We start from the raw sequence: 9,894 nt of genomic DNA, 5'->3' as shown, positions 1-9,894 counted from the left end.
GTCATCCCTGTTACTGAACCCAGCGGGGAAATTGCTGGGTGAGGTTTTGTGGCCTGCATGGTGTGGGAGGTCAGAGTACCTAGCTGTCTGGCTTTCATGCCTGTGCATCCAAAGTCCCTTTAGATTTTCCTTTCATGTTTGGAGATGGTGTGCCCGAGGACTTGTATGTGGGACATGGATTCTCCCCCTTTTTGGATTACTCTGAATCTAGATAAACTCAAGAAAGAGCAAGGCAATAGTTGTTGCTATGCCTTTTCACCCTGTGTTGCCAGGCTGAAACAGGGCAGAAGCTGCTGGTTAAGCTAATGCTTCTCATCACAGGGAGCTCCAGGTGAAATATAACAGGAGAGTGGGAGAGGTCAGGAAAATAGGAAGGTGGGGGGGGTTGTGTATGTACTGCTTCCCCCTGGATAATCTCTGTGACAACTTGCAAGACACTGTCTGAGACAGTGCTGGGGGCCAGCTCCTTAGCTGGTATAAATCAGAATAACATTGATGTCATTACTACTGCCTGCTTGATGTCAGCTGCAGGTCTATCCCTGGATGGAAAAGCAGAGCTGTTGGGGCAGGCTCACAGATGAATGCAAGGATCTGTATTTTGACAGCATACCCACAAATGTGAAGTGCTCCATTGGTGGGCGAACACAGCAAATCCTGCTCAGGCTTTCTCCCACTTTCCCCAAGATCTTCACTAAAAAGAGAGAAAGAAACAGGTAAGATGCTGGCATGGAGTCTGAGATCTTGGTGTAACATTTTTTTCACTGCATAAGACTGACTGGTGTTTCTATACAGGGCACTGAACTCAGTCCACAGAAATCAATGGTCTTCTCTGCTGGCTGAGCTCTGAAATCATTTGGCTCATCTCCAGCTTCTGCATTCCTTCTACCAGCCCTGATGGACTCAAGAGTCACATAAAGCCTTATTTCCATTCAACTCATTTAAAATATTCATTTTAAAAGGCCACTTGAAAGAGCCTTTTTCCCCATCTTGTTTCTGAAAGGGCCCAAAAACTTATGTAAAGGCTCCTGCCCAGTAACCTGCTGAAAGTGCCACTCATGCTGGTTTCTCCACCATAGCCCTGAACTCTGAAAACTCTTGTTCTGTTTCTTGATTTCAGATTCTGCTTAAAACTCTAATTTTATCCAATGCAGATTTTTAAACCAGTAACCTGAGCAGAATGTGCTTGGAAAGGCACCTGGAATTTCCAAGGTTGCACACAGAAAGGGAATAATGACCTCAGGTGGCCTGCTGTATGTAAAATCATGTCCTTAGTGTGTGTCTGTAGACTTGCAGAAAATAAGATACCTTTTCATCAGGATCATTGCCACTGTAACAGCTAATGAAATTGTAGGTCCTTTATTTGCTCACAAAACAGCTGCTGCACAGTCATTGGCAGTGCAGATTCCTCCCATGGCCCTGCCATGAGCCTTTAAACTTAATTTGAAGAGACCATGCGTGGCTATAGAGGGCAGGTCAGTCTCCATGGCCCATTTGATCCTTGTTCACTTTGCTAATTAATGCCAGTTGCCCTGTGCTCACTTAAAGCTGAACTGAAATCATCAGTTCATTTTACAGAGTCCTCCTCTCTCAAACAGTGATCAGGGGGCATCATGTGATGACTCCCATGTTTTCTATCTGAAATAGTGCCATTGATAAGAAAAACTCCATATCTGATTAACAGGAAGTTAATATGGTCGGTGAGTCTGACAATTTGGAGGCTTGGAAGAAGTGATGTGTGAAAATCTTGTATTTGAAGTGGGTAAACTTTATGCCTCGGCAGAGGATAAATTTAAGTTGAGGGCTAAAGTGAAATGCAACTTTCTAATTCAAACTCTGCTCAGCAACCAGATATGAAGAGTGAAGGAACTAAGTCCCTTTTTAGCTTCCAGTGAGGCTGATGCTCTGAGAGATTGTAGTAAAGGTAAGCGACCCTCACATGGCACAAACTCATCCCCACTAGAACTCCACCAAAAATACAGACTGCAGGAAGACAGAAATAAGACTTAAAAGGTCCAAAAGATAATTAAAGGATTCAGTCAAAGATAGGTCTTCTCGCATCCAAACCTGAGCCCCAGATTTGGTGATTTGCATTAACTTAGAATCTCAGTTCACCCTTATGATACATTTTGGGACTCTGCACAACTTCAGTGACTCCAAACCTTCACTCTTGTTTCTTGGATATAGTCTCTTACACTTGTTCTTCTCCCCAGTCTCTGGGGAACAAGTTTTAGTTTTTGAGGGGGACACTGCAATGGCTTTCCTCGCTCCCCCTTTCAAGAAGTCTCTCCCGAGGCCTACCTGCAGTAGGCTTGTTGGAAATGTTGTTGTTCTGATAGATGGGCTGTGGAGACTCATTCTGGGGCTGTCCAATCACTGGTGTCATGGAAGGTGTGTTCACATTGGAGAGGATGCAGCCAGTCACTCGCTAGGATGGAGAAAAAATGCCAGGAGTCAATAATGCAACTTCTTTAAAGCTAGAAAACCATCCACAGATCTACAGACCTCTCTCTCTGTCTCGCTGCATAGCTGGCCCCACAGCCCATGAATTAATTTCATTTTTAGCATGAGACACAGTCAGTCTCATTTCAAGACTCACTCTCAACCAGTGGAAAGAGAAGGGCCATGTGACCTAATGAATGGCAAAGAAGCCAGAGCACTTAGCTTTATGGTCCTATGGGTAACAACTGTGTTGTAAAGCAGGGCTGTCCAAGTGGGGATCCATGGACCATGAGGGGTTGACTCTCAGCCCTAAGCTCCTAGTCTGAGACCCTCTCCCTCCATCACTCTCTTGCTGTTGCTGCCAAGGTTTCTAGGCTTGCCCTTCCTCACCCAGCTGCTTCGTCCTACCTCTGCCCCCCGTGAGGGTGGGATGGGGCAGCCCAAAGGGCCAAGGGACCCCACAGTGTAGGAGTGCCTGTGTAGTGCAGTGAGGGGCATGGCATGTGGTATATTTGGTATGCATCATAGGGAACATGCAGCCCTTAGCCACTCACAAGTTGGTTAGCTAGCCCTGTTGTACTGAAAGAGGTGCTGATAAAGCTGCATCTGTCCATTGTGCACTCCAGTCTGTTGAACAGTGCAACAGCAATGCAGTACAAAGCAATGTTATTTTTCAATATCAGAATGTGCCTTACTTTTGAGAAATGAAAGTGGGAAAAAAAGGAAGGAAGGAGTGGGAGGAAGACACAAGAGACCAGATTAATCTGCTGCAAACCTGTTGGCTTTCCAATTTGACTTGTACTGACTCCACCGAAGTGGTGGAGTTGCCCAAGAGCTGAAATTGTCACAGGACATCTAAGCTTAAGAGTGTGTTCCCCACCCATCAGCATTGGCTATGCTAGGTGTCATACATGAGCAGTCTGATTTGCAATCCTATTGTTACATAATACAACCAACTGCAATGAAAACTGTAACTAATTCTACCTTTTAGAAGAAGGGGCACATTTTTTAAAAAGTCCTCTAAATTTACATCCACAAGTCCACTCATCCAGTATTTTTCATGTTGAAATCATTAGGTTTCCCAGGCAAAAGAATCCGCATATGTACAAAGTAGTTTGATTATCTAATTACCCAATGATCATGCACAAATTGAGTCAGTCTTAGGCCCCCAGAAAGAATGTGTCCACTAAGTGCCTCCATAAGTACAGCACTCACCTACTTGTGATGCGTGTGGTGTGGGAATAGCTTGATCTGTACATAACCACTTTGAGAAGACAGCCCCAAACCTTGGTTTTAATAAAACACCAACACAAACTTCCTTTCTAGTTTAGCCCCACACAGTTGCTGGCTGCCTGTACTCTCAAGATAAATCAATAAGCATTTCTCTCTTGCGTTTTTGGGTGTAAGATGAAGGCCAATGCTAAGCACGAAGGGAGATGCCGTTACACCTAGATATGACTTCTGTCCACGCACTCACAGATTTTCTATCAGCTTTGCAACATTCTCCTCGCCCCCTCACAAGAGCTGAGTAATGTGTTGACAGGCAAGTCAAATATCAGCAGTTTTTTCCATTATTGTCAATCATAGTAAAGGTAGATGAGCAGGTTTTTGTGCCTAGACTGGGAAATGTTCAGACAGTTTTCAGGACTGATTTTATACATTACAATTTTACTTGCAGGTTGTTGTTTTTTTCCTGGAAGCTCTAGTTTGTTTTTTTTTCCCTCCAGTGTTCTTTTAAGCTTACAAAACCCCCATTCAAATGTCCTCTATCATGAATTTTGTGCCAGCTAGACAATCCTGGATATGAAAGAATAGGGATCTGGCAGAGGGAGAAGCTATGAGCTGAGCCCCCACTGCCAAACAGTGTGTTCCCCTTCTATGCCACAGGGGGTCATTCAGTGGCCCACTGTGCTAAGTCTGTTAAAACAGGTTCCAGTGAGTGCTTGTTGAGGATGGTTTTGTCTGTCATCAGATTGTCTAAGGCACCCATCTCTGGGGTGACAGAGAAGGAAAGTCTTTGTGATCTGTTCCATTTTTGTGACTCTGCAGAGTAGGCTAAAATGGTTTCCAATTAGTGCTAATTGGTGCTGGGCTTTGTAAAGCAGCCACCTGCCCACAGGAGCTTGGCTGAGTTCTCCAGTGTCATTTCACGTGGGCCACTGAACAGCTGCTAGATGATAGTGCATTTCAGTCCATGTTGCAGTACCTGATTGCAGCCAGTCCCTTATCATGTGACCTGTCTTTCTTCTGAGCCCTGAACTTCCCTTTCAGGAAGCAATCCTGAGCTGCAGAGGAGAGCTAGCTCTTGATGTGACAGAGCAAGCCTCTGTGGTGTGGTAGCTGCACCTGTCCAAACAGAGTCCCCCCACCCTATTATATTTCAGAGCTGCAGGTTGTCAAATTTTCTCCAAGGCTCCAGCCCCTACACCTTAGTCAGGATCTGACACCCTTAAGTTGATAATTTGCTGCATCCTAGGGGAGAATTATGGTATAATGATATAAGAGTTTTCAGCTCTTGTATCAAATCCCACTACTTCCTGAATCGGTCCCTCCACCTCCTTCCTTCCACTCGCCTCTGACTGGAGGCAAGAAGCAAGCAGACGGGACCTAATTAATTGCAGAGTTTTGTAGTGGCTTCTGCCCTGTGAGCTAACAGCTTTAAACGAATGCTAATGCAGTTAGGGAGAGGGAGGAATCTACCTTTCCAGTGCTGTGCAGCTGCTGTCCTGATCCATCCTACACTCTCACTATAAGCCCTTTCTTCTGGTCTCCTGAGGGACTGACTCCACCTGCTTCCCTTCAAAGGACCTGGAGCTGTCATAAAATTTCACCTGGGCAGAAGGTGGATCTGAAGTTGCTCAGAAATACTTGCCTTGTTCCCCAAGTTGTTCTCTCAAGGTGACAACACTGCTGGTGGGGCTCTGGCATTCCTTCCTCTAGTCAGCTTTGCAGAGGAAGGGCTGGGGTGGCTGGGAGTAGCACCATGAAGCATCATCACATGAGACACCTGCTGCTTGGCTTTCAGTGCTCGTCTAAGCTGGCAGGACTTTCATGCAGGCCCTCATCATCTTGCACTTCCATTCCCATAGTCTGCATCTTTCTGGCTTTGGTGCATAAATGCTTGCTTCCTCTCCTTGGGTCTAGTTAAAATGCAGCAACTGAGGCCATCTTCCTTTCTTACCACCTCAGCTCAATCTTTGTGTCCCTCTTGGAGGATTGTGGGCTTAACTCTGAGACAGTTTCTCACCCACCTGACTGTCTGCAGGATAAGACCCAGAGAGTCATAGTGAACAGGTCTGTGTCATCCTAGTGAGAAGTGGCCAGTGTGTCCCGCAGGGGTCAGTGCTCGGTCCAGTACTTTTCAACATCTTGGTTAATGATTTGGATGGGGTGAAGAGCTCACTGGCCAAGTTTGCAGATGACACCAAGTTATGGGAGAGCATGGTCACACTTTAAGATAGGCTACAGTTACAGGTGGACCTAGACAGGCTGGCACGTTGGGCAGATCAGAACCTGATGAAGTTCAATGTTGAGAAATGTAAAGTGCTCCACCTTGGGATCAGCAACCCCCAACACACCTACAGGTTTGGCGGTACCAAACTGACTAGCACCATGAATGAAAAGGACCTGGGGGTAACAACAGACCACAGTATGAATGTGAGCTGGCAGTGCAATGTGTGGCCAGTAGGGCAAATAATACTCTGGCATGCATCAATCAGTGAATCTCCAGCAAAGCCAAGGAGGTGATTCTTCCGCAGTACTTAGCACTGGTGAGACCACAGCTGGAGTACTGCATCCAGTTCTGGGCAACACGCTTTAACGAGGACATGGACAAACTTCAGAGAGTCCAAAGAGCCATCCATATGATCAGAGTCTTAAAGGGCAAGCCATATGAGGAAAGGCTGAGAGACCTGGGACTCTTCAGCCTGAAGAAAAGAAGGCTGAGAGGGGACCTGGCAGCAGTTTACCACAGCACTGGGGGTGTACATCAAGGGCTCAGGGAGCTACTGTTCACCAGGGCACCCAAGGGGAAAATCAGGAATAATGGCTACAAACTCCTGGAAGATGGATTTAGGCTCAACCTTAGGAAAAACTTCTTCATAGTCGGGGTGTCCAGACTGTAATAAGCTTCCTCTAGAGGTGGTGCAATCGCCTACCCTGGAGATCTTCAAGCAGAGACTGGACGGTCACCTTGCTGGGGTCACCTGACCCCAGGTGTTTTTCCTGCTTGGTGCAGGGGGCTGGAGCCAATGATCACTTGGGTCACTTCCAGCCTTGCAATCTATGAATCTTCTGGCCCCTATGACCAACTTGTTTTTACTTTAGGGCAGAGGTGTCAAATTCATCAGGGCCAGCGGGCTGGATCAGTGGCATCAAGCCAATCCACAGGCTGGAGGAGTGGCATGGAGCTGGTGTGCAAGCCAGATTAGGCCCAGAGACTGGCCCCACATACTGGATCCAGCATGCAGGGTTGGTCCAGCGTGGGACATTGTGAGATCTCTGGATCCAGCCTGGTGTACCACAGGTATGCCAGATCCAGCACTGCATGGAGTTGGGCCCCAGCACATGCCACATGTGGTGTGCAGGTCAGTCCAAGACCCCTGGGTAGCACAGCAGGCTAAACGATAAGGCTCTATGGGCTGGATCTGGCCCACAAGCTGTATCTTTGGCACCCATGCTTTTACACACTTCTTCATTTGGCCCCCATCTATCATGGCTATTAGCCAATCACCCAACTTCCCCCTTTTTCTTCAAGCTCCTCCAAACTTTCTCCTTTCCTGCTTTTCATCAAAATTGCTAAAGCTGCCACCTTCTCTCTCACAGTCCTCCTCCAAACCTGCCCCCTGCCATGATGCCTTCAAATCAGTCCTGCCTGGTACTTAAGAGGCAAGTAGCAGGCCAAAACTTCTTGTTTTTTTAATCAGCTTTGTTGGTTTTGTTGGGGAGTCCCTCTTCCCAATCCACACCTGCCCATTTTGTCCCCTTCATTCTAGGTCTTGATGACACCTTGGCTTCACCAACTCTTCCCCTGTTGCAGACATTGGAGTGTAGGATGCTGGTCTGAAACCATTTGCTTCAAAGGTGGCAGGAAGTCTCATTTCTTCAAGGTTTGTGGTCTTCTTTCTCAGCTCTGGCTGGGCATGTGGAGGGACTTTTCTTCCTGGATTAGGTCTTTTGTTCTTTGATGCTTTCCTAGCATTGAAGAGGCTCTCAGATGTGAGTCATTCTTTTGGGCCAGTGTAGCAGGTTTGGGTTTGTGGGGCTATTGGGTAAGTAAGCAGTGCATCTTTCACTTGTTTTGTAAACATTGTCTTTTTTCCTGGACTGCTTATAAGGCTTGTAATGTCAGCATTTGGTTAGCTCCGAGCTTGCCCTTCTCACATCGAGTTGGCATCATCTTCAAGTGTCATCCTCTCCAATCCTCTGCAGAGATGAAGGATTTGATGTTCCTGAACACATTACACTTACTCCAGACTAGTTATTACAAGTGTCCTATGAATGATTCATCTGGGTCAGGACTAAGAAGTGTCTCCAGTTGAAGGCTGCTGCTATTTGGGCACTGGTAGCATTTCCTAGTTTGCTATTTTTAGTAACCAGGTAATTTCTATAACTGTTTGGAATCCTTTGAGCAATTATTTTTTAGAGGAGCAGGAGCATTGGATTTTCATTTTCTCCTGCCCGCTGGCGATTTGATCGGTTTTGTACTGTGTGTGTATATTGATCAGGCTGGATCATTTGCTGCAATCTGGGCTTGTACTTTGCTGTCAGAGGATGACATGAGCACCCAGTCCTAGAAGACTGAGTTCTTTTATCAGAGAGCTGGGCTAAGCACATGTGCAATATTATAAGTCACGTACTCATACTAGCCCTGAACCTCAGCTGAGGTAAATCAGTATAAGCCCTTGGGCTTCAATGGAATGCTGCTGTTTTATCCCAGCTCAGGATTGGCCCACGAAATATATATGGCAGTGGTGTAATGGACTCAGCCTGATACAGAATGAAACCAGTTGCCTGTAAGGGCTATTGCTGACTATACATAACCACACTGATGAAAATGCCTCTTGCTTTGAATCCAAGCTGCTATCAGGACACATCCCCATGACACTAAAGCCACACAGCAAATATGCATGGTCCTAAACATTTTCTGGCATCACCTCCTCTTCTGTTCACACCTACCCCTCTGCAGACCGCAGATACGACTTACCTTCATCAGATCACGGTGGTGTTCCAGCACGCTGCATGTAGTCTGCCAGGTGTCCTGATAGCACTCCCACGGGTCCACCCTGGAGAGAGGAGAGAACATAGCAAAAACAGTTTGTGTGAATGTTGCTTTGTCCGTCGCTACACAGCTTCATCAGCAGTGGAAGAGGCCAGGAAAGGGAACCTAGAACGACCATCCTGCTGGGAACATCCCTGTTAACACCACCAGGGTTGCCTGGAATCAAAGGATGGAATTAGCTAAAAATAACTTTTATTATCACATCCTCATTGCATCTTCCTCACCTGCCTCTTATTAAATGGCTCCATCCCTGCCCCCTCTTTATTCTTCACCAGTCCTAGTTGCATCCAGCTGAGGAATGCACCTACACTGCAGTCAGAGGTGTGACTTCAGCCTGCAGTGCATCGGCACACCCCCACTAGCTTTAACCTAGCAAGCTTAGGTGCCAAGAGGAGTGAAGGTAAAGTAGCAGCATAGACTTCACAGCAAGCTCACAGTCTAGGCATGAGCCCAAGGAGCCAAGTATGCTTGCACAGCCCTCACTGGATCCTGTGCCTCTTCAGCTGGGCTACCGTTGGTGCCCCAGCTAGCTAGATCAAAGGGAGGCGACAACTTCCCATGATGGCAGGGTAGACGTACCCTGGAAATGGCTAAGCCTTCTTCCCTCCTAGTTCCTCTCCAGGTGTCAGACAGCATGTGAAAACATTCTAGACCACGGGCGGGCAATTCTTTTGGGTGGAGGTCTGCTTACTGAGTTTTGGCGAGCTGTTGAGGGCCACATGGGTAGCACTGCCCCTTGACAGGTACCCCGCCCAATGGTCACCATCTTGGGACTGGAAGTCTCACCCTCTAACCCCCAACTTTTGCCACTGGAAGCCCCTCCCTTTGCAAGGGGGCACCTCACAACCTTTGCCATCTCAGAACCAGAAAAACACCTAATTATATTCTAAAAATCAAACATTTACAACATTAATTTGACTTCAAAAATATTTTTGTCCTGATTTACATGTGTTTGTGTAGTGCACATAGAGGTGATTGAACAATAGCTTAAAATTAAGTCTTTCTCTTGTATACTGTGGGGGGATGATGGGGTGGGTATAGGTTTTGTGGGGGGCTGTGTGTGTGTGGGTATGTGAGGGAGGCTGTGGGTGAGGGTATGTAGGGGGTGGATAGGTGTGTGGGGTGAGGGAGCATGTGGGTTTGTGTGGATATGTGGGGTGTGGCTGGGGGGTTTG

At 46.9% G+C, this 9,894-nt stretch overlaps 1 protein-coding gene across 1 annotated transcript in view; it reads right to left on the bottom strand.

Moving 5' to 3' along the window:
- NMNAT2 (nicotinamide nucleotide adenylyltransferase 2) overlaps positions 1–9,894 on the bottom strand; it is a 135,378-nt gene that overhangs the window by 33,233 nt on the left and 92,251 nt on the right. The window contains exons 4-6 of the mRNA XM_019501750.1: positions 8,645–8,723; positions 2,299–2,425; positions 611–691 (exon numbers count right to left, since the gene is read on the bottom strand). Of these exons, the coding sequence (XP_019357295.1) occupies positions 611–691; positions 2,299–2,425; positions 8,645–8,723 (287 nt within the window). The remainder of the gene's footprint in view (positions 1–610; positions 692–2,298; positions 2,426–8,644; positions 8,724–9,894) is intronic.

Source organism: Gavialis gangeticus, unplaced genomic scaffold (genome assembly GCF_001723915.1).
Source record: "Gavialis gangeticus isolate Ggan-Ray unplaced genomic scaffold, GavGan_comp1, whole genome shotgun sequence".
Lineage (NCBI taxonomy): Eukaryota > Metazoa > Chordata > Crocodylia > Gavialidae > Gavialis > Gavialis gangeticus.
Note: the sequence above shows the minus strand (reverse complement) of the source record. Positions and strands in the feature narration are given on the sequence as shown.